The sequence below is a fragment of the Oryza brachyantha genome, chromosome 12 (genome assembly GCF_000231095.2).
Source record: "Oryza brachyantha chromosome 12, ObraRS2, whole genome shotgun sequence".
Lineage (NCBI taxonomy): Eukaryota > Viridiplantae > Streptophyta > Magnoliopsida > Poales > Poaceae > Oryza > Oryza brachyantha.
In genome coordinates, this window is record NC_023174.2 from 1,957,267 (window position 1) to 1,981,809 (window position 24,543).

At 44.5% G+C, this 24,543-nt stretch overlaps 3 protein-coding genes and 1 long non-coding RNA gene across 7 annotated transcripts; 3 read left to right on the forward strand and 1 right to left on the reverse strand.

The window, feature by feature from the left end:
• The first annotated feature begins 1,637 nt into the window (after positions 1-1,637).
• Positions 1,638-3,125, forward strand: LOC102702902 (sialyltransferase-like protein 2). The gene has a single exon (XM_040529578.1). It carries the CDS (start codon positions 1,714-1,716, stop codon positions 2,893-2,895), a length of 1,182 nt encoding a protein of 393 aa, XP_040385512.1. The 5' UTR covers positions 1,638-1,713; the 3' UTR covers positions 2,896-3,125.
• A 9,491-nt stretch (positions 3,126-12,616) lies between these two features.
• On the forward strand, positions 12,617-13,225 carry LOC107305350. Its single transcript, XM_040529253.1, has one exon. It carries the CDS (start codon positions 12,617-12,619, stop codon positions 13,166-13,168), a length of 552 nt encoding a protein of 183 aa, XP_040385187.1. The 3' UTR covers positions 13,169-13,225.
• A 2,429-nt stretch (positions 13,226-15,654) lies between these two features.
• On the forward strand, positions 15,655-19,864 carry LOC107305467. 4 transcript variants are annotated; one of them, XR_005812948.1, is made up of 3 exons: positions 15,655-15,816; positions 16,486-16,944; positions 18,868-19,864. It is a non-coding gene; the product is annotated as an uncharacterized LOC107305467 (long non-coding RNA). The 4 variants fall into 4 exon arrangements; XR_005812947.1 differs by having other exon boundaries at positions 15,655-15,808; positions 16,486-16,979; XR_005812946.1 differs by having other exon boundaries at positions 16,486-16,979; positions 18,868-19,863.
• On the reverse strand, positions 16,327-17,676 carry LOC102704376 (CEN-like protein 2). The gene is made up of 4 exons (XM_006663757.3): positions 17,375-17,676; positions 17,214-17,275; positions 16,921-16,961; positions 16,327-16,837 (listed from the first exon to the last, which is right to left on the reverse strand). The coding sequence occupies exons 1-4, from the start codon at positions 17,573-17,575 to the stop codon at positions 16,620-16,622; spliced, it is 522 nt and encodes a 173-aa protein (XP_006663820.1). The 5' UTR covers positions 17,576-17,676; the 3' UTR covers positions 16,327-16,619.
• Positions 19,865-24,543: the final 4,679 nt, after the last annotated feature.

Consider the following 24,543-nt stretch of genomic DNA (forward strand, 5'->3'; position numbering starts at 1 on the left):
ATATGGACAATTTCCCTAACACCATAAATTACAAATCTTTCGGTGTAAATTTTAAATGTGAAGACAGTCAAGAGGAGATATGAGAGATAGAGCTCTACTAACTTTCTTCCAAAATCTACGTACGTTGAGCGATTTCTTGGAAATTTTATAGGTTTTGGAGACCTTCAATCTTTTAGTCCAAAGGGCCAAACGGGGGAAATAATATCATAAAATCTAATATTACAAACTTCCTCTACGATTTATTTGTTTGAGATGTTCGTGCAGATAATTATGGTTCCAGCACCCAGGGTTCTTTCATGTGGGCCTCCGGCTAAACTAAACTATACTTCAATTGGTTTCGAATGATTCAGCGAACATGGAAGATCCCAAAAAGGTAGCAAAAGCTTAATATTTTTTTTGTCAAGTGCCAATAGCTCAAAAGGAACATGATTAGAGTACAAGTTGAGGGATGATACATCACGTGAAGATGGACTGAAGTGCATTTGCAATCAGAGTGGGGAAGACTCCCAGCATTCTAGTGTACGGTATTTCCTCCATGTATTTTTATACGCACGTGATTTTTAAATCTACGTTTGACATTATCTTATTTAAAAATTTTATTCAAATATATAAAATTATAATTTATACTTAAAGTTTTTATAATAGTAAATCAAATTATAATAAAATAATTAATGATTATATATTATTTAATAAGGCAAATAACCAAACGTAAGCGTAAAGGCTAGCGGTGTCATATAAAAAATATGTATGGAGTATATACAAAGCAGGTGTCGAGCACGAAGAAATTGCAAGTAACTTCGTATACACACAGCTAAACGAAAAAGTGGCTAGTAATTCCATTGCGTTCGTTCGCCCATCTACGGTACAGATTTTTTTTCGTGGTTTTTACGCATTCGCTTTTCGAACAGTAAACTGATGAGTTTTAAAAAAATTCTATATATAATCTTAATCTCTTAGATTTTTTAAATATATTTTTTAAAATTTTATAACAATTAATTTTACCGTGTATATGTTAAATAGCTATCAGCTTATTTTTGCAAGCTCCCTTGTTGCCTGAGCACAAAATGCTCCATTAGTCAGCTGCGCGCTTGTACAGTAACTCTAAAATCTGAATCCCCCATCGTTCATGGCAGGTCTACTTTTTGGGAATTAGTTTGTCTGCGTCGCAACCAACCGTTTGTCACGGCGGCAACCAACGACCACCCACCTAACGAACCTGATCAGTGGACCCCACATGTCAGTCACCCTACTCCGTCCCAATCACTTGGCCCCTGAGGTTGATGTAGGGAGTGTTCAGGGGAAGAAAAATTTTGGGAAGTGTCACGTTAAATGTTTGATCGGATATCAAAAGGGTTTTCGGACAAGAATGAAAAAACGAATTTCACAACTAGCCTAGAAACCGCGAGAAGAATTTTTTGAGCATAATTAATTCGTCATTAGCATATATTGGACACGGTAGCACTTATAGCTAATCATGGACTAATTAGGCTCAAAAAATTCGTCTCAAGATTTCTTTCTTAGTTCATCTATATTTAATGATTTATTTAAAACTAAACAAAGCCTTATTATTATTATTATTGTATTTATTTGATTATTACTGGACCCGATTAATTTCTCCCCAACCCCACTCAACCAGCGCCACTCTCCGAGCTCCCTACTAATGGCCGCCAGATCTCGCCATCACCATCGCCGGCGACCTCACCGCCGCCGGGGATGAAGCGCCGCCGCCTCCCACCCGTCCTCTTCCTGCCCCTCCTCCTCCTCCTCACCCTCCTCTCCTTCTCCTTCCGCCGCCGCCTCCTCGTGCCGCAGGCCCCGTCTCCGTCCCGCCCTCCTGTCGGTGACCCTCTCCTCCGCCGCCTCGCTGCCGACGACGGCGTCGGATCCAGGCAGATCGTCGCGGAGGCGGCGGCTCTGTTCGCCAATGCCTCGGTGTCGACCTTCCCCAGCCTCGGCAACCACCACCGGCTGCTCTACCTCCGCCTGCCCTACAGCTCCTCCCCGCGCGCCCCGCCGCGGCCGAGGACGGTCGCCCGCCTGCGGGTCCCCGTGGAGGTGCTCCCCTCCGACGGGGAGCTGCTCGCCTCGTTCCGCGCGTCGCTCGGGTCCTTCCTCGTCGCCCACCGCCACCGCGGGAGGAATGTGGGCGGCGTGATGGCCGACCTCGCCGGCGTCCTCGGCCGCCGCTTCCGGACCTGCGCGGTCGTCGGCAACAGCGGCGTGCTGCTCGGCTCCGGCCGCGGCCCGCAGATCGACGCGCACGACCTCGTCGTCCGCCTCAACAACGCGCGCGTCGCGGGGTTCGCCGCCGACGTCGGCGTCAAGACCTCCCTCTCGTTCGTCAACTCCAACATCCTCCACATCTGCGCCGCCCGCAACGCCATCACCCGCGCCGCCTGCGGCTGCCACCCGTACGGCGCCGCGGTGCCGATGGCGATGTACATTTGCCAGCCCGCCCACCTCCTCGACGCCCTCATCTGCAACGCCACCGCCACGCCGGACTCCCCCTTCCCGCTCCTCCTCACCGACGCGCGCCTCGACGCGCTCTGCGCGCGCATCTCCAAGTACTACTCCCTCAGGCGCTTCGTCACCACCACCGGCGAGCCGCCGACCAACTGGACCCGGAAGCACGACGAGAGGTACTTCCACTACTCGTCGGGGATGCAGGCGGTGGTGATGGCGCTGGGCGTGTGCGACCAGGTCAGCCTCTTCGGGTTCGGCAAGTCCCCCGGCGCCAAGCACCATTACCACACCAACCAGAAGAAGGAGCTGGACCTGCACGACTACGAGGCGGAGTACGACTTCTACGGCGACCTCCAGGCGCGGCCGGAGGAGGTGCCCTTCCTCGACGAGGCCCAAGGATTCACGCCGCCGCCGGTGAGGTTGCACCGGTGACAACCAACATGTACAATATATGTATGTCTAGTTGCTGCTGCTGCTGCTGCTACTGAAATTTGTTGTAAAATTGAAACCGAATTCAGATTCGATACGAAGTATATCTGTAGATCACCCACCCTAGAATTGTAAATCACGGGGAACGAAACGAGGGATACAGACAGAAACAAAGATGTCTCAGGTTTGGAGAAATTTTGTAATGACAAATGTGGCTCAATTTTTGTGGTGAATTTGCTCGAACTACTGCGATTTGGTCGATGCAGTGGCTGTTTGTTTGTTCATGGGAGTGCTTAGGTGTGATAGTGAAATTTTTTGGTAAATCTTTTGCACTGATAGATCTTGTTTAGGTGTGAAAAAGATCACTACTAGTAGCTCTAGCTGAACTAAACTTGTATAATGTCTTTGTTTAATTCTTCCTTAGGTATAGGAAAGTATTTATTCAGTTGGTACTATCTCCTGTATCTATTTCTGTAGGGAATATTCTGGTTGTTAAGCTTGGCTTGTACTTTTGTGATATTTAAGAATTTGCCGCTTTTAAGAATGACATTTAATCTGTAATCCGTGTGTCTATGATTGGTGGGTTTAGAAGAGTGAGAAGTTATTAAATAGAGGTTTGTTTCAGTTCAATAAAAAATATCTCGAGGTACCGGTACCTCGTGGTGGTACTAAATCGTTTTCGATCGTTGGATCTAACCGTGCTCATTCTACTCGACTAGATCCAATGGTGGGAAACGATACCTCAAGGTACCGATACCTCAAAATATTTTTTATTGGACCAGAGCAAATCTCTATTAAATAAGTCACCGTACCGGGTTGCAAATAATTAAATGGTACTTTCCTACAAAGAATAGAACATCCTTCCTTTTGTAAACCCCAATGCATTTATCTCTGCATTTTTAAATCTCAATGCATATGTTTCCTACTTTAATAAAATGCAATTATGCACAATGATCTTTGCTAAAAAATAAAGGTTCTGTGTGAAACAAAATAGCTATAAAATGGAATCTTTTGGGACAGATGTAGTACTTAATGATCGTAAACTAACAAAGTAACAATTAGTCAGTAATAAGAAAATGTTGTTAGCGCAACTTTGGTGTATAATTGGACTGGATGATCAAACTAGTGGATATTTGGATTCCTTTTGAAGGTCGGATTTCACAATGTATAGGAACAGGGAGAGAAAAAAATGTAGGACTACGGTATCTTAGCATCTCAAATCCTATGCATAAAAAGACACAGGAAAACTGTATGAACATTTGTTTGGATGAGCTAAAGGTAAAACGTAGGAATCAGATGAAATACATTGACACATATTATTTTTTTCCCAATATTTTAGACCTCATGTTAAATTCCTTCCAAAATCTAAATATTCTGAGCCAATCCAAAATAATTCCATTGGATTTTTAAACATTTGTTCTTTTGATCCAATGGACCATATAGAAAATCTCCTATAGGATTGAATTTCTCCGATGTTCCTCCAAGAACCCTTTGTGCCAAAAAGTCTCAATTTCTTCTGGATAAAGTAATTTTGTAGGAAATTTGATGAAATTCAATCTAATTTAAACATTCCTTTGAGAAACTTTGGTTGTAGGATTGCTGCCAAGGAATTTCATAGGACAGGAAAATTTCCATTACATTTTAGAGGGGTTATATCAAGAGGTCCAAGCTCATGTTTACAGATCATTTCAAAGTTCCAATGCACTCTCTCTCTCTCTCCCTCTCTAATAACTCATCGTATTTTTCTCTACTTTTCCTGTGATACATCGAAACATGTACTGTCTGCAAATATTTGGTTTTGTTTCCTACAGGATTCAACAAGCCATGACACTGTAATCTTGTGTTTTTAGTTTTCTGCGTTCCAAAGGACAGTGTGGCGTCGCTCCTCCTCGGGCGGCTCGGGCGATACAAACCCTAGCCGCCGCCGCCCCCACCCGGCCTCCCCTCCCCGCCTCGCCGCCGCCCGAGCGGCTGCCGGCAAAACCGGCCGGCTGCCATGACGGCGGCGGCAGGGCTCTACCCCGGCCCAGGCTGCTTCGGTTGGGGGGGGGGGGCGGGGGCAACAAATGGGGGGAGGCGTACAACGGCGGCAACAGCGGCGTCGACGGAGGGCGCGAAGCGAAGGCAGCGCCGCGTGGCATCGGCGGAGGGCGCGAGGCGACGGTGGAGGCAGCGCGACGCCACGGCCAGCGACCTCGCGACGGTGGCGGCGGCGGGCCAGTCAGCCAGCGGGCACGCCGGCGACGGCGGCCTGAGGGCAGGCTGCAGGCAGTGGCAACGCCAGGGAAGGAAGAGGACGAGTTGGCGGCGGAGGCAGCGCAGCGCCAGGGCCAGAGTTCACGGCGGTGGCGGGCCAGACGGCCGGCGGCCACGTCGGCGACGGTGGGCCTGAGGGCAGGTAGTGGTGGCGGCGGGGAAGGAGGAGGAGGAGGATGAGGAGGAGCCGGTGGCCGGCAGCCACGCCGATGGTGGAGGGCCTGAGGGCAGGCAGTGGTGGCGGCGGAGAAGGAGGAGAAGGAGCCGTTGGGGTAGCCGACGGCGGTGGAGTCTTGTGGCCTCCGTGACACGATGCACCGAAGCCAGAGCGGCAACGTCTCCGGCATCCAGAGGGTTGTGCGAAGGGAGCTGGCGGTGGTGGGTCGTCTTACTTGTTGCCGGGCAGCGCCCTCGTCCTCTCTGGAGCTCCTCCCCTTCTCTGCAGGGAGTTTCTAGGTTGATTTGAGGCGGCAGCTTGTCAGCGGGGGAAGCCCAGGCTGCTGAAGGAATGCCATCCAATCCTGGGCTCTCCTTCAACTAGATCTGGCAAGGAGGCCGGCGGGTGGTGGAACGGAGAGGTCCTGGACCAGCTCTCAGGGTTGGTGGTTTAATGAAGCTGGCCAACGGAGGGGCGTCGGTCGGGTATGGCGGAAGCCTTGTGCCACCGATGTTCAGTTGGTGGTTTCGGATTGGGCGACATACCACGGTGATAGGGGGTTCCAAGCAAAAGCTTAGCCCAATTCCTTGGGCCAACAGTCGCTTCGCCTTCGGGCGTAGTAACCCTCCTGAGGTTACTGTTGTTGAGGTATCCCTCCTCTCTCGGCAAGGAGCTCTGGGTGAAAGCCTTATCCAGTCTTTGGATGGATGACGGCGGCGTCTTTTGGCGTCGTGACCCTCTTGAGGGCGTCGTTTTAGAGTCTTCGTGTCATAGTGGTGTCGTTAGCTTAGTGGCGATCGGTCTCGTTTAGTGATGGCCGGTTCGGTGCTTGGCTTTCCTCCCCGTCGTGTGCATTTGAACGGTTGGCACTTGGTTTGGGGCGTGTGCTGGCACATATCCTTCCTCGACAGCCAGCTGTCAATGTAAAACTTTTCTTGTAACTTTTCTTTCTATCTTAAATACATTGGATGACCTCCTTCGGTCGTTCCGGCAAAAAAAAGAGCTCTTAACTGCCAATAGATAGGGTCCTAACTGCTGAAGATTGTTTAGGCTAATACAGTATTTACAGTATGTTTCTTCGTTAGGACTGACAAATTTACACTAATATAGTGCCATTCTCCCGGCTTGCAGCCTTGCACTATTGACTTGATATCCCTCGTGTATATAGCAATGGCTAATGTGTTTGAATCACTGCCAATTGCCCTTGCCCTGGATATTGTTCACTAAAAGGAAACTTAGTACTACTAATACTCTAATAGTGCTTCTACATCCTATCAGATTGATCCACCCATTCCTTCTCTCCCATTTAATTACGGTAGGTTCTTCCAACTATCCACAATCAATCCATGCATTGACGGATCCAGCATAGGTACCGGGGGCTCAAGTCTCCTCTACTCTATCTGCTGAATCTCCATAAAGAAAATAAGAGAGATAGTGAAGAAAAAAAAAAGAAAAAGTAGGAGGGCAAGAAGGCGATAAGCATGCCTCCTTCGCCCGGCTGCATCCGGCCATGCCTCAAGGCCTCAATTAATCTAGCCGGTGGATGCACACACATTTTAATTGTGCATTTGTGCTGTTGTCAGGGAGATGCAGAATCATCCATCCATCCATCCATCCTACTCCAGTCTTCTGAATCTCGATTCACAGAAATGGGGTGGTCGTATCTAGGCTGTCGCCATGAGATCTCCCACCCAAAATGCAACGCCGGACGGCAGCTTCAGTTCGTTCTTGCCTGGTCTATGTCATGAACTCATGATCATGATGATCTCTCTGCCTGCAAGACGGACACACACATCCAGTCATGCATATGGAGTTCAGTGCTACAAGGTCAACATGTCAGATCAGACCAAGAATCCAAAATCTTGAATCCAAGATTATTCTGCCAGTCGAACCTGCTGCCTTTCCTTGGTTTAGATCACAAGTCCAGACGGTGCACACGACTACAAAGATTCTGTAAACAAAAGTACTCGGTAATTGGAACCATGTCTGAGCAGAATGTGGTGTAGTTCAACAATTTTCTATATGTTACATACTGTTTTATCGAAATTACTGAATTCTCACATGGGTAAGGATATGGTTAATGATAAACATATTGAAATTCTCACGTGGGTAAGTCGTACTCTCTCCGGGCTTTTTTTACGCCGTTGAATTTTTTATTTACGTTTGATCCTTCGTCCTATTTAAAAATTTTATCCAAATATATAAAATTATAAATCACACTTAAAGTTATTTTAGTAATAAACTAAATCATAATAAAATAGTCAATAATTATATAATTTTTTGAATAAGACGAATAATTAAACGTAGATCAAAAAGTCAATGGCGTGAAACAAAAAAATCGGAGGGAGTAGTATTTGTAGACGTTATTGTATTTTCACTTAATGCAGAAGTTCTCAAAAAAAAAATCAATGCAGATGTAAAAAAAATGTCTGAAGAATCTAATGGAGTCAAAACCTCTCTACACACGATGCGTTGATCGCATCAAAATCGTGGAGTGAACTGTGAAGTGATGCGCCATGCCATCATGATCGCTGCTGCTCTTGCAAATTGCAATGGAGTACTCATCGACAAGAGGGCAGTTGAAGCTTGGAAGCAGAAGTTACTCCAGTGAAGAACACCGGAGACGGGTTTTTTTTTTTTTTTTTTGAAACCGAGAAGAAACACTGAACACCGGAGAAGTGAAGCTTGAATGCTGGTCATGATTACCTGCTGCATTGGGCCAGCAAGAGATCTGCTGTTGCAAGATCAGAATTTGAGTCGATCATAAGAGCAAAGACTTGACTTCACCATACCGCCACAACCCGATCCTCCTTGACAACTGCTGCTGCTAGCAGCACTTCCATCCGTTCAAACTTTGGGGCTAATAATATACTGTCTCCGTTCTAAAATAAAATTATTTTTTAGTTTTTTATACAATGTTTTAACTTTTCGTTTTATTTAAAATTTTGCGATTAATATTTTTATTCTTACTAGATGATAAAACATGAATAATACTGTATGCATGACTAATTTTTTCAAGTTTTGTTACAAATTTTTCAAATAAGACGAATGGTCAAACGTTAGACATGGAAAAACGAAAAATGAACTTATAATGGGACGGAGGCAGTACTACCTCTACCTAGTTCTATATTAATTTTATTTTTTAGTTTTTATACAATGTTTTTGACTCTTCGTCTTTTTGAAATTTTTTTGCAATTAATATTTTTATTATTACTAGATGATAAAATATGAATAGTACTTTATGCGTGACTATTTTTTTTGTTTATGTACAAAATTTTTAAATAGGGCGAATGGTCACAGCGTTGGATATAAAAATTAAAAACTTAAGTCATTATAGGACGGAGGTAGTAGCCAACAAGTTGGTTATAAGACTCTCTGTAGTCTTCTTTTAGACCACTCATATAACAGTTAGCTCTTTTAATGCAGGAACCCATGTCTCTCTTATAGAGTTTGTTGGTTCTTGTACCCAAGTTGGCTATAAGAGCATCTCTAAAAGACAACCCAAATTAGACTCTCCAAATGTCTATTTGGTCACTCTCCATTTCATTTGGCCACTTAAATTCATTTTTTACTCTAACAGTCTCTCCATTCACTCTCTCTATTTTGAGTCTATGACAGCTGAGACCCGCACATCATTATCTTCTCTGTCTTTTCTCTCCCTCTTTCTTCATCTCTTCCCCTCCCTCTCTCTTATTCTCTCTCTCCAACAGATCGGTGGCAGAGGCGACGGCGCCGGTGGCCGAATCTGGTCGCGGAGGCAGCGTGACGCGGGAGGCCGGTCGGCACGGAGGCGGCGGGGCGCGGGAGGCTGGCGGCGCGGTGGCCGGGCGGCGGTGGGGAGCCCCCCCCCCCCCCCGGCGGGAGGCGGCGAGCCGGCGGTGGCGTCGGCGGTCCCGAATGGCGACGGCCGGATCTGGGCGCAGCGGCGTCTCCCTGACGGTGTCCCCCCGGCGACGGCAGCAACCCTCTGGTGGCGCCCGCATGCCGTAGTAGTAGTGTAGTAGTACTAGTACTATTTGTGGGCCCATATGTGGGGCCCACATTTGGCAAGTGTCTTTATCTAGCCAAATTTAGCCAGTGGAAGGGGTGGTTTGGCCAGCCGGATGGGCTTGGTCATCCGGTTGACCAGTCTGTTAGAGTACAAATTTTAGGCTGAATCTCTAAATTTTAATTTGGAGAGTCATTTGGCAACTCTTTTGGAGATGCTCTAAGCTTAAGATAGCTTCTTCTCTCTCCTCTCCTCTCTACTCCACATCAGCATTTAGTCAGTTTATAGTCTGCTATTATACTTGCTCTTACCTTCATTTTGAAATGTTGCTATAGAGCATAAGATTTGATCTATTTTAGAACTATGAATTTAAGCAAATTTTCATAATTTTAGGATAGGTTAAATTCCATCGTAGATAACAATATTTTGGGACGGGCAGCGTAACCGACAAACCAACTGCTAGCTTTTCTCATCGACTCAAATCTTGCTAGAGTATAGTCAAACAAAGTCAAACTGATTTGAACGATTAGTAGGTGTAACAAGTTCAAACCACATCATGAGAGAGAGAGACTACCGAGAAGAAGCTATAGTGACTTAGGAACTGGAATGATTGCGTATCTTTAGGCGAAACCAGAACTGCGTCATCAGTTCATCATACTTCATCCTTCATCAGTCTGAACTCTGAACTGCAGGCCGTCAGTGAGGGCGCGTTCATCTCACGAAAAGAAAATTTTTAGGTGTTACGTCGGTCAGAAAGATTTAAAAAACGAATTTCATAACTTGATTAAAAACTATGAGATAAATCTTTTGAGCCTAATTAATCTATCATTAGCACATGTGAATTACTGTAACACTTATGGTTAATTATAGACTATAATTAGACTTCAAAGATTTGTATCATGATTTTCTCCTAACTGTGAATTAATTTTTTTATCCATGTTTAATGTTCTATTTAGGAAATTTGATGTTTTTTTTAAAAAATAATTTGGGAACTAAACTAGGCTTGAGTGGGTCATTAGTTACTGTGCCATACTTCGTACGGTGACAAATGAACTCCACGTCTTTCCGACGGATGGAAGTAAAGCTACAGTAGCAAATACACAGCCACTCCTCGATGGCTATAAATAGATGGCTACGAGAGAACGCCACAGCTCTGCACAGCTCAATAGAACAATCTCCTCGGCTCACCTGGAGATCTCTTTCTTCCTCAGTTCCTGTCTAGCTAGCCCAGCCACTTTATTAGAAGGTGAGATGCAGAGTTTCTTCAGAGACTTCTTCCGTTTCTCGAGCTGAAAGAGTTTCTTCTTCCATGGATCCTCTCCTCCTCCCCACAACCTACATTTCGAATACACGTAATTAGTCCTGTGTCGTTCACTCATTCGTGCCTTATTAATCACGCATTTGGATCGATGGGATTGAGTGCAGGAGAGAGGCAGAGAAGAGAGGATTTGTACATGGAGAGGGCGAACCTGAAGCTGTACCTGGAGAACCTGTACATGATGGAGGAGAACGAGCGGCTGCGGAGGAAGGCGCTGCGCTGCTGCTCAGCCAGGAGAAGAAGGCCCTCCTCGCCTCTCTCTCAACAACAGCCACCACGCCGTCGCCGCCGTCCCACCGCCGCCGCCGCTCCCTCCTCGCCGTCGACCGCCCAGCAGCGGCCAGCCGGCGCCGGCGGCGCCACCGCCTCCCTCAGGCCCGGCAAGCAGCTGACAATGTGATCCGTCCCGGCCCGCAAACGCATGCATGCAATGGGTCCATATATATTTAATGACTTTTTGTAATTAAAATTAGTATTACCAGTGTAGGTATATATAAAGTAGGTTAGCCAGCAGATCATGCGTAATACTAGCTTGCATTGCACCATGTTAATTTAGCTTAATTAGAAGCAGCACACACCTTTTGTTTCAGAAAGTGATCGATCCGGCCGTCTGCATGGCGGCGTTTTGGGTCAACTTAATTAGCAGTTTGATGTTTTAACACTCTCTGTCGAAGCTTCAATGGGGTACTGTATACTCCTGCAGATGGAAGAAAACATGTAAAGCTCATTTTGAGATCACCGATTGTACAGTACCCAGAGAGCAGATTGACTGCTGCTGTTCATACCTTCCTGGTAGCTAGCTGTCAGACCGGCGGATGAGGATGAAGGCCCCGTTCGCAAGTGACTAAGGGGGTAAATTTTTTCTCTTTTTCCGTGCGCACGCTTTCCAAACTACTAAATAGTGTATTGTTTGTAAAAATATTTTATATAAAAGTTGCTTAAAAAATCAGATTAACTTTTTTTTCAAATTTACAAAAACTAATACTCAATTAATCATGTGCTAATGGCTTTCTCCGTTTTACGTGCGCTGACTAAGCTGGCTAGCTTGGTCGCTTGCGAACGGGGCCGAACTCAAGCAGCTGCTAGAGCCACAGTCAGGCGATCGCGGCCGCCGGCTTGTGTTGACCTCAAGTGATGAGCTCTTCAGTGGAGTGACGTGCAGTGCCAAATGGTAATTAGCGTCATCTGCTCTCGATCTTAGATGTGCCGACTGCCAATGGCGACATGTTCTGAACCAACCAGCCAACAAAAGAATCGTCTGAATTCCACTCCTTCAAACAAATTAGGCGACTCGAGAAACCAACAGAAGGTTCTTTTTTTTTCCTCCCAAGAAAATATAAAAACTTCAAAAGCAATTATATAAACAGGGTTCCTAAAACGTGCGAGATGAGCTTTTATCGCGCCCCAACCCAATGGTAGGAGCGAAAACCGTGGATGTCGTGGTTGAACGGTGCAAAACTATACTAAACTTATTCAAAATTTTAAATAATTTTTAAATTTTATTTGAATTTAGGCGGTTATCAGCTATACCGCCCCGTAGCGGTAGGGGAGATAACCGTAGCTGTTTTAAGTGGTTTTGGAAACCCGGATTATAAGCAGAACTTGAAAGCAACTATAAGCACTGAATGCAAAGACCTTTTCAGCTAATTATGTGGCTCCTACATACTTAAGCCCCATGTGGTCTGAATTGGTAAAATCGTTTACTACAAAGTAGGCAGCCTACTGGACAACCTACCATGTCCCCTACGTCATTTCCCAACAATCTGTACCAACAAAAAATCCAACAACACCAAAAAAAAACAAGAAGAAGAAGAAGAAGAAGAAGAAGAAGAAGAAGAAGAAAACGACACAAAGAGAGACACAGCAACTCGATCGATCAACCACCGTGAGGCCATACGCGTGGCAAAGCATATATTAATACCTCCACTGCACTGCACTGCACTGCACGTACCCAACCCGAATCATATCACTACTGAAGCTACGCTAGCTAGCTAGGTTACCGTTCATGGCAGCCTTAGAAGCAAGTGCCACCACCTACCAAGAAATCACCACCGCCACGGCCGCCGCCGCCGCTACTGCTGCAGGAGAGCGTGGGCAGATGATCGACGACGGCGAGGACCAGCGTGGGATGATCGTGCCCGACGACAGCGACGACGACGACGAGCTGTTCGAGCTCGACATCGCCCTCATCGACCACCGTGACGGAGAGGAGTACAGCCGCCGTGCGCTGAGTGGCGGCGCCGGCGGCGACGAGCAAGGCGACGCGCTCCTCGCCAACTGCCTGCTGCCGGTGAGCTCGGTCAGCAAGGCGGTGCCGGTCACGGACAGCGGCTTCGTCGTCGTCTCGTCCTGCTACTCCGGCCGCTACCACGGCGGCGGCGCCGTGCACGCGTGCGATGATCCTTGCAGCTGGAGGAGGAGGTTCTTCTTCACCGGCGGCGGCGGCGGCGGCAGCAGGACGCGTATTATTGGGCGCCACGGCGGGAACAGCAGCAGTAATTCCGCGAGATTTTCCTTCTCCAGATTCCAAAATATGGGGAATTTTCAGCGCTACTGATGAACGAATACTTCATCCATTCGAGAAAAAAAATGGCGAGGAAATTTGACGTGTATAGCAGATGTATAGTTGAGCTTTTGGGATTGAAATTTTTGTAGCTGACTACATATCGTATCAGTCTTATTAAATTGTCCAAAATTTTCGGTTTGGATTATAAGTTTACTCCACTTCTTAAAATATAAGTGAAAAGGTGTTGTATTTTGAGACAAATATAAATATAAATACCACAAGTAATCATATTTCGAGACGGATTAAGTATTTAGAATCATATGCTTATGTGACGTATAGATTTTTAGCTTTTGCCGGCAACTTTCTAAAATTATTCTAAATCTAAATTTAGATTTGCAATTATTTAAGTTAGAGTATACTTTTGTGGCAAGCACTAGTTTTTGTTTTTTAGCGTGATTGACCATTCAGGCCAAGATAATGGAGTCTGCGGTGGTTAACTGCTAGTGTCGGGGAATATATTTTTTTTCAGAGGTAAGGCCCAATCCAACTTTGGTCCATCTTGAAATGCTCTTTTGTACTACAAACACCCCTCAACTTAACGTGTGTTCTCCTCTCTCTCTTCACGAAAAGTCTAATTCGCGCGAACACTCTTCCTCCTCCCCTCGTTGCAGGCCCAGCAAGGCGGAGCGAGCGCCCTGGACGGCCCAATTCCAGGCCCAGCAAGTCGGTGGGCTGACACCCCACCTAAAACAACGTTTTTTTAAAATTTTATATGTGTAAAGTTTTTTCTAACTTTATACGTATAAATTTTACATGTATAAATACATGTGTGTATATTATATATATAGTTTGTATGTATAAAATTTACGTGTACGAAGTCTACATGTATAAAATTTATGTGTACAAAAGTTTATATATATATATATATATGGCAACGTATCCGGTGCAAACTAGGCTTGCTGTGCAACCTTGCAAACTTCAATCAAGACCACATGATGCTCATCCAATGGCTAGGGACAGAGGTGGATCACTTTTACACTTAACAGCCCGTACTCATCTTTGTTAATCTGTTTTTTTTCAAATCCCCCTTTCTTCGGGTGGTCCCGTCCTCCGCCCGCCTCCTCGCCGCTCCGTCCGCCCTCCCATCGTCGTTGCTGGCCGCCATGGCCACGACCCCACCCAGCTGACTCGACGCGGTCACTAGCCCGCCGAGCTGTGCCTCCCGCCGCCGCCGCTCGCAGCCGCGGCCGCGTCCCCGCCCAGCCGACTCAACGCGGTCAGTAGCCCGCCGAGCAGCGCCTCCCACCGTCGCCGCTCAGCGCCGCGACTGCCTCCCCACCCAGCCAGCTCGACGCAGTCGCTGGCCCGTCGAGCTGCGCTTCCTATCGTAACCGCTAAAATATGCAATGGAATTGTGTTCTGAGATTGACACTGATGTATTGAATTTGTAATCTGAAACTCCGAAAGATAGCGACTGCAAATATGCAATTGAATTGTGTTCCGTCATTTGATAATGAGATTGAGTCAAGTGGAACCATAAAAAAAATTTCTTGCTCGTGGTGACAGTGGAACCTACGGGTGTGTAACTGAATGATAGCCTGAATGAACTACCGGTTGTTTTCTGTGTCAATCTGTCAAACTGAATATATGCCCAGCTTCATGCATTCGGATGATAGATGAACTGAAACCAGCACGGATTTTGTAATCTGAAACGTTTGCGCGTGCTAGACTCCATGGCGGCAGCGACAGCCTGCACCATGACCTCACAACGGGAGGGTTTGCGACATGGCGGCGGCGGCGCGGTGATGGGGCAAGCGGCAGGGACTCGGGTGGGCGGCACGGCGAAGGGGCGCTAGCGAGTCGCTGGCAGGCGGCGGGGACTCGGGCGGTGGCGGTGATTGTGCGTGCTGCAGAAACAAAACGACGCGGGGAGGATGGGCGAACATATGCTGTGATTAGGGGGATTTGCAAAAAAAAAAAGATTAAAACAGAGATGAGTGCGGGTTGTTAAGTGCAAAAGTGACCCATCTCTGTTCCTAGCCATCGGATGAGCATCCTGTGGTCTTGATTGAAAGTTTGCAAGGTTGCACAGCAAGCCTGGTTTGCACGAGATACGTTGCCTATATATATATATGTGTGTGTGTGTAAAGGAGGAGAGAGAAATTCGATCGCTGAGGGAGCGCGCTCGTGAGCGATCGCGCATTAGCCCCCCCCCCCCCCTCCTCTCTTCATCCCTCAACTTAATTTGGATATGATTTTGGATATACATTTCTGATTTTGAAGTTATCGAATATTAGACAGACTCGACGTAAACTTATTCCAAATTGAGATAATGATACCCACACGAGATGCCCACTTAGGCCTTCTTTGGATAGCCCAAAAATTCCGGCCCATGTATATGTATGGGCCGATATTGAGGCCCATCCAAACGAGGAGGCCTTCACTGCAGATTTACAACGTGTGGCCCAAGGCCCAAGCCTACGACTCGTAGAAATACTCCAATACCGTACGCTGTTGAAATAGTACGGTATACGGCGGCGTGCCTTTCCGGGCACCTCGCCGTCGCGGCCGGGGAGCCACCTCGGCGGCCAACGACGCCCGCCGCCGCCGGCGGTACATCCCCGTCCGGTGAGTGACGCCTCCACGATCGCCTCCGCCGGCCGGGACGAGTACCGCGGCGAGGATTCCCAGGTGAAGTGGTGAGGATCCACTCGGCCTCGGCCAACCCACATCCCGATCTGATTTACATCTCATTGTTACTGTATGCATTTTGTTTGTGTAAATTGGGATTTGATCCGAATCAATCGGATTTATAGGGAAGTTGAGCGGCCCGAAATCATATCCATCCGAAAATCAACCTCTTATAGAGGGGAAATGGTGTGAATCAATGGGGAAAAGGGGGGAAATAGTGGAGGAAAGCCCAAAATCAGATCTAAAAACGGAATGGATTATTGTCACTTGGTGTAAGGAAACCATTTCTTGTGGATGCTCCTCTGGATTCATTGGGTATCTCCCTTTTATGTTCATGTTTTTAAGCGCATAGTAGCCGGTGCAGTACAGTTAGGAAGGTGTTTGTCGTTGTACAAGGTGACACGGCAAGATCTAGCAAATTTCTTGTTCAGGAGATTTCATGTCATCAAAAGTGCACATCTTGTGGAGCCAGAAAGTGCATTTGGTGGAGAAAGCTTTTTTTGCCAGCTAGCTCTGGTTCCAGTGATAGGTTGCTAAGATTGGCATGTGAATGCACTGGTATTTAGCATGACTCTCAATCTTACTTCTTACAAGAACAATCCGTTACATATTTATTTGATGCAGAAAACACAATTTGATACTAATACATTCTGTAAAATGCATTTGGTTTATTGTAGATTTTCTAGAGGCAAATGATGTAGTAATGAAGCATTGATCCACAACCTAGTTGTGTGGCGGACAATGTTGACCACAGGAGAAACTATTGGACGGCTTTTATTTATCACAGCTGGTACAATGAGAGCTGGATTTTTTAGCGCCTCCTGGCCGCAGTCTCTCTCTGAGCATTGAAGTAGACGGCGGCCACAGGAAGGCCAAGTTCATTCTCCTCAGCAAACCTCCGTGTATTGAAATTATCCCTAGAGGATGGCACAACTACAGTTTGCCTGTGCTTCTGCTTGAAGAGCACAAAAATGAACCTGTGGATGCCAATGCTGGGCTTTGGGCTCTCATAGCTTATGATTTCCTGTCCTGCAATTCAAATGGCAGCCAGCTGTGTATTTAGAACACGCAGTGCATGGAACGATCTACTGCAGGTTAGGGAGAGGACCTACCAAAAGAGGCATCTGTTGTTCCAGGTATATCAGTTACAATCCTGCATAGGTGTTTAAGGGTAAGATTTACTAATTTGATCACACCATTGTCATTATCTGTTCATAAATATAAATATATATGTTGGAAGAAAGGTTTGTCTTATTAGAAATATGCATGATATTTTGTATGAACACAAGAAATAATGTGCTACTAGTACTATCTCCATCTGAAACATAAATTGTTATATAGTGAATCAGTAATCACCAGTTGGACACAAATGCACAGCTTTTGGATAAGAAATGTTGAAGGTTACCAATGTAGGTGTTCCCTTAGATATGGATCACTTGGTCCTGGCACATCTGGGTCTGTCATAACCTGAAGCATTTGGAATTATGATTAATTTTTGGAAAAAGGCATGTAATACACTGAAAGCCAACTATGGAACTCCCAGGATAGAGTTAGACTTCTCCATACCAATGTGAAGAAAGACCGCATATCACCCCCCTGGACCTCAACTCTTGGTTTAGATACAACCGCTGATGGGTAGTATTCATGACCATTACAAACAAGCTTGTTTGAATTGTAGGTTACTATCATCTTCATGCATGGGTTGAATGAATCAAGAACTTCTCCAATAACCCGCCCAACAATAAGAGGCTCCACAGATATAGACATGGTTGGAGCCTCGGAGGGCACTATATTTTCTAGGATGGGTGGCTCCGTCTAGTAGTAAATAGCAACCCTAGTTCACTTGGATGCGCCCTTGGTTGCTTATTGGCCATTGGAGAGTTATGAGCCTCTATTTATAGTGGCATGAAGCATGCTATCCAAGCTCATAAGAGAACGCGGACATGGGTAGTAAGTGTTTTAGGTGGTATGCCATGGAAGTAATTGAAAAGGCTACAAAAAAGGATCTAACTACTTTTTGCAGGACAGCCAACCAAGGGCCTTGTTTTCTCTGTAACAGTTGCTGACAGAATCTGCAAAAAAGCAAATACTTCATGTACCTTCTTTCAAGTTGTATACTTGTAGGGAGCTAGGGACGATAGAATTTTTCATCAGAATCATAAGATATGTATGAATGTGCACAATTGTTCGACCCTTTTATTCATATGCCTCTCTTCCAGGCCTTTTTTGATTATTAATATGCTTATCCTGAAGATTAATAAAGCGCTTATTTTTATATGATTGAAATGAAATGTTTTTTCTTGTTATTTTAAATATCAACATGGTCTCAATACACGAACTTGAGCATTATTTTTTTCTCACTATATGATACTAGTAATTTAAACATATATTGATATGGTAGGTTTATTAATGTCAGTCCTATTAATGCTATTTTACATGACTAATCCAATTACCCTTTTTGTTATCGTAGCATGATCTAAATTTTATTAGGATAGATCTCAGTCACTCTAAATTATCATTAAAGAACGGAGGGAGTACCTTAGATCACTACCTATGTTATTTCTTTATGAAACATTAGACACCCCAGGCAAGCAGATCTCTGAAGATTATGTTGCTGAACTTATGTTATAGTGGTGGCAAAAAAGGTGCTTGTGACCCTATATGTAAGGCCTGCATAACAATGCAGTCGGCAGAACTTTTGCATGCTATCAAATTGCCATGTAATTTCTATACTTCTCTGAAGAAAAACAGATGACCTATTACACAAATTTATTTTTCTTTATTTTTTGACAATACATTTGATGGATTTTGGAGATGGTGCTTCAAACCTTACCAATAAGAAACATGTAGATGCAAATTCCCACTGTTGGGAAGTATGGAATTGTGGATATAACGGGAAAAATAAAGAAGGGACTATAGCACTCCTGGAGTGATGCCTTTTCCCTAAACTACAAATTCATTCTTGCTTGCTAGATTTGATGTTACACTTTTGAAACATAAAGCTTGGCTTGCAGAGATTCTTATCCTCCTGTTTCTAATGAGCTTCTTTTGTTATCTAGGAGGCGGATGCACTCTACACTGTCTGCGTGGAAGCCTATCAACCCCCAAATGTTTGTCTTTGCAGCCTTGTTTATCTGGGTAAGCCTCATGTAGCTTCTTTTTCTATTAAGGAAAAAGCAAGTTATTGAGCTAAAATGCTGTTGGAATCTTTTCCCAAACTGTGATACCAACTGGATTACCATTATTGTCGGTTTATTCTCTTCTTTGGAGTTCTATGGCAGCACACCAAGGAAGAGAATAAAGGAATGAGGTGCAGAGCTGTGCTGCTGCCACCACTTCACTGTGTAGGAATGCTGTCTATTGTCTAGTGCTGAGATGCCACTTCACTGATAAAAAGATCATAGTTTCTTCTTGATTGAGGAGTTAAAAATATTTCTAGATTGCCATAAGTAGTGGAACCAAGTACAGCCTTTTGCATTGTGCTGTTTTGGTTTAATGCCATCATATTTGCTTGGCAGTTCATGCTGTCGCGCAAGTATAAATACTGCAGTCAAATACAGCTTGGCAACATTTTTCTGCTCCTAGTTCCATGATGGTTGCTTGGCACATGGCTAAATTAGTGGAATCCCATAACTATATACTAACTAATGGTAACTAATCTGTGGTGTGGTAAACCTTTAGCTTGATGTGCTGACTTGTCATTAGTATTCAGCACTACTGTTATATGTATGCAAGATCAGCTATGAGTTGTCATTATGTTTCCTAGATGAATATTTCTTCACCCGATTTGAAAGAAGAAATTGTTCACCATTCACAGAAGATTAAAACTGCTTATCAATATTATTATGCTTATCAATATTCACATAAGAATATGATCAGGGAGTGTTTTACCCAGGAACATGGGTGGCGATCTGTATTACGATTGATGGTCCTTAACAACTTATATCATATTTGTTTTTTCTTTTTGGTGGTGTATTTGGTTGTGTGCATCTTAGCTATGTAGAGGCCCGAAGTGTTCTCAGAACAATTGTATCATCTTGATGAAATTGACCGAGTTCAATAAAACTTCCATTATTTAAAAAATAAAAAAAATAACCATTTCACACCATAAGCACTGTCCACTTCCAATCTTCCATGCAGACAGTGATATTTTCTGTTTGCTGTCAAAATTTTGTTATTGGATAAAAAGGAGCCACCCACTGAGACAGAAGATACAGAGTGGTGAGCTATCTGATCTGATTTTTTTAAGACTAAGTTGCCTGAATGAATATTGGTGGGGAGATCATTGTGGGGCAATGCATATAGGCAATTAGATATTCAGATCATGACAGGGAGACTATAGAGAAAGCCATGCCCCCAAAGAATCTCTATAGATCAATGTGTCGATGCTTGATTGAGTATGAGTCAGCTCACAAGATTACACTCAGCCATGGGAATTTTGTTTATCGGTTTTCCTTTTTGCGATTGAATTCTGTCTATCAGTGATGCGGACATGCGGTCAATTGCCAAGGATAGAAGATTTCACAGTATATGCTGACATTTTTCATCTTTCACGGAGAAATATTTCATTGCTCAATTATTTGAGTGTTTTACGGCGTTATCTCTTTATTTGAGTGCTTGGTTGACGAAATGTAGGAAATGTTACAGATCCACATCTATTCTACTCATTTCTCGCTGTGCAGAAGGTTAACAACCATATTTGTTGCTCAAATTCTGAGCATTTCGCTTAGGTGAAAGAATTTGTATTTTTTTTTCTAGGGTAAACACTGCTACTCCCTATGTTTCGTATTATAATTTTATATTATAAGTTACTTTAAGTTTGTCACGAGTCAAATTCATTTAAGTTTGATTAAGCTTATAGAAAAATATAGCAATACTTTCAACATAGAATAAATATACTGTAACACATATTCAATGATTGATTTAGTAAAATCAATTTTGTGTTACGGCTATTAGTATATTTTTCTATAAAGTTAATCAAAAATATTGACAGAGACCCATGTAGAAAAACTAGTAGTGACTCCTTCCTTCGCTAGTCTGGACTACAATTTGAACTCCAGGTGATCAGGTGAATTTGAACTTCTTGGAAGACACAACCTGGACTTCAAATCATGAACCAATGCGTTCAGGTAATCAGGTTGACGCTCAAACTTTGGGCCGTATAAGAGCCAATCACAAGCTGTCGATCTTTACCTTTTGAGATCTTGAATCTCTGTACCATCTTGTGAATGATGAATCATGAGAGAAAAGAAAGGGACAAGTACACTGTAATTTTGTAGTGAAGTGATGATCTTATTCTGAATGCCTGAGCACCAGTTGAATGCACTGGAAAATGCGACATGACGAGGCGTTCATACACCACAAACACAGCAATGCCGTAGCAAATCTTATCTGTGGTTTACCTCCACCACCCAAAGGCACCTGGCCTTGCAAACCTACAGTAATCTCACAGGAGTTCTTGATGAAGCACAAAATAGGAAAAAAGTAGAGAACAAGAATGCAGGACAGCTGTGCCCATGCTGCCCAGAGGAAACTGTCGGACCGCACCCTGATAATGTTATTTTTCATACATCAAATGGCTGGAAACACCCAAGCTCTGAACTCCCACTTCTAGCTCTAAACTCCCGTTCTAGTGGAAGTTATACCGCGAGAGCTAGAGAGCAGCTTGTGTAGGATCAAAATGTCAATCAGAGGGGGGTAAATAGGCGATTAAAATTAAATCACCTCTAATAAAAACTAACCTGAGTTGCTAGGCTTGGTGGGGAGCAAGACTAAACAAGTGATTAGGTTATGTTTTGCAATCCTAGGGTGACAGTGGCTCAATTATATCACTAGAAAAGTAAATCACACTTACTAAGTCTAGTTTTGCAATCCTATGATGAAATGATCACAAGTATATCTCTAGGAATGTAAATTGCACAAAAGTAAATGTGGCAAGTAAGAGAGATAATGAGACAAACAATTTTTCACCGAGGTTCGAAAACTCGCCGGTTTTCTACTTCCCGTTGAGGCGAGCCCAACTCCACCACTCAACAACAAAGCCACCGCACGCCCCCTTCGTCAAGGGGTGGGCAAAGCGGGAGCCGGCCCAAGTAGAGGACTACCCAAGCCTCGATCATTAGGGTTGTTCTTCCTCCACTCCAAAGATGGCGAACACTGAGCCACTCATAAGCCGGCGTCGGGCCTCTTCCATAACTTCTTGGAGAGATCACCGGGCAACTCCTCCACAAGCCGTCTAGGAGACGGCAACCTCCAAGAGTAACAAGCGATGACCCGGCGTGGAGATGATCAAGTGTCACACTAGCACTACAATGAAGCAATGCACTTGACTCTTGGCTAGAACTCCCTCTAACACACTAAATGGATAAACCCTAAGCTCAAATGAGCGTGAGAGAGATGCAAGGGGTGTAAGCAATTGAAATGGCAGCCAAGAGAGCTCTCTTGCTGCTGGTGAGGGGGTATTTATACCCCCACCAATAAATTCTAGCCGTTGGGGTCGAAATGCCCCAATTCTGTCCACTGCCGGTCTGACCGGAGGTATGTGGCCGGTCAGACCGTGCTACTACGTAGCGGCTAGAAAACTAGCCGTTGGAGCTCTGACAGATGATGTCATCGGCCAGGCCGATTAAACCGGGGTTGAGTGGCCGGTCAGACCAACCTCAGCTCGGCCAGACCGCCATCAGCTCAGTCTGACTGACTGTGGCTCCGTCGGCTCTGTATCGGCCAACCCGAGGGGCCAAAAATCGGCCTCCAGGGGGCCGGTCAGATCGCCCGTATAACCACGGTCAGACCGGCCGAACTAACCGGTTAGACCGCCACAAGGTGGCCGGTCATACCGGCCTATGGCCTGCGGTCAAACCGGCCGACAGCCCTCGGTCTGACCGACCTAGGTCTGGCTGACTCTGTTGAATGTTGCACGAATAAAAATATGTTTCGAGTGTTTATGCAAATGACCTAATGTGGCAATAAGATAAACTCTTTGTTAGGTCATTACCCCTCTTAATAGTACGGCAAAACTAAAATTAAACTAGTAAAACTTGATCGCTCTATCACCTCGATCAATTTAAAAACTTAAGCGTTAGTTTTACCGACTTCTTCCATTTTGCTTTGCGCCATAAATTTAAATCCATCAATGATCATCCATGAGCACACATGAGTGAACCTAAACTAAAACACATGTCTCAAGTAAAATGGTTAGTTCACAATTAACGCTTGTCATTAATTACCAAAATTAACGACGGGGCCTAGATGCTTCAGCTCGCTAGTTTAATAGTCCTTACACTCTTCGCCCGACTGCCCAATAATCCTCAATCCTCCAAAAACACTATAAGTTACATTCCTGCGAGACCCACCTGTCAGCCTATATTTAAATTACTTTTCTAGAAAAGATTTGATCCCTTTTTCCATTATTCTACAAAATAGCTTAAACTTTGAAAATTCATATATTTTAAATCTTAACTCCGATTAAGCCCATTCAACACTACTATATATGCTTAGAACTAATTTTTGCTCCCTTTTCCATTTTTTATTTTATGTCGTGCAGACGATAGAGCCGAGGATCCGCAAATCGAGGTTTTCGCCAAAGGAGAGCCAGAGTAGGACCAAGGAAAGTCACCCTTGACCATATTTTACCCATGTTTAAATTTAAAATTATTTTATTGTGAATAATGCATGAATCTATGAGCACTTTAATAGGCCGCGATTGCTAGTCCACTCAACCAGTCCAAAAACCTACTTGTTACTGCCTCCATCCTATAATAACTTTATTTTTCAGTTTTCTAATACAATATTTTGACTCATCGTCTTATTTGAATTTTTTGTGATTAATATTTTTATTGTTACTAGATGATAAAATATGAATAATATTTTATGCATAACTAATTTTTTTAAGTTTTTATACAAATTTTTTAACTAAGACGAATGGTCAAACATTAGATACGAAAAAATAAAAAATAAAATTATTATGGGACGGAGGCAGTATACACTGCCTGCCTTGATTGCTGATTAACCTCTATGCCATTATAACCCTGTCGTTGTCCTGGTACCAGTGCTCCTTGAGCTCGAGTATCAATGACATGCTTTACTTACAAATTGCAATGGGATTAAAAAAGGGGATTTGGGAAATGATTTGAAAAGTCAACCCTCATGGTCATGGGTTGGAAAACAAAATATTTTATAAAACTTGGTCACACCGAGTCATGACCTGTGTGGCGTGAACCTCACATGATATATAAGGATTGATTCCTTGGGAAATTACACCGAATTTCTATAATACAACCACATAGATGGAATGGGATCCTATTGGCCAAGTAATTAGTGTGGAAATCACTGGACTTGGAGTCACGGAGGTATGAGATACATCTGTGGAATCCTGAGTACGGAAGGTATGGGACCTTCCCATTACTTGGTCTAGGATCCGTCAGTGGACGACCGACTATCCTAGGAATACTTTAAAAATACCTTGTCATGAACCTTCTCACCTAGTGAGGGAGTAAGCTTGTATCGTGTGGGTAAAAGTGCATCCTTTATATAGGTTAGCCTGAACCATCCGAATAACGCCCACGATCATGGATAGGGTAAAGTGATTCCTCTAACATAATTTTTGTTTAAAAAGGTTTTATGAAAATTGTTGTAGGAAGGGTGACATTACTGGAACCAACCTTTGTTGTCGGTGGAAGACCTGGGTGGTTTGTAATGGGGTCGCATGATCCGGGGTGTAGCATGGCACCATGCAA

Excerpts from the sequence above, each read along its gene's own strand:
- LOC107305350 (XM_040529253.1), top strand. The coding sequence starts at position 12,617 with ATGGCAGCCTTAGAAGCAAGTGCCACCACCTACCAAGAAATCACCACC.
- LOC102702902 (XM_040529578.1), top strand. The coding sequence starts at position 1,714 with ATGAAGCGCCGCCGCCTCCCACCCGTCCTCTTCCTGCCCCTCCTCCTC.
- LOC102704376 (XM_006663757.3), bottom strand. The coding sequence starts at position 17,575 with ATGTCTATATCTGTGGAGCCTCTTATTGTTGGGCGGGTTATTGGAGAA. Across the intron at positions 17,276-17,374 it reads TGCGGTCTTTCTTCACATTG|GTTATGACAGACCCAGATGT; the intron begins GTATGGAGAAGT and ends CAAATGCTTCAG. Across the intron at positions 16,838-16,920 it reads AACAACAGATGCCTCTTTTG|GACAGGAAATCATAAGCTAT; the intron begins GTAGGTCCTCTC and ends TTTGAATTGCAG.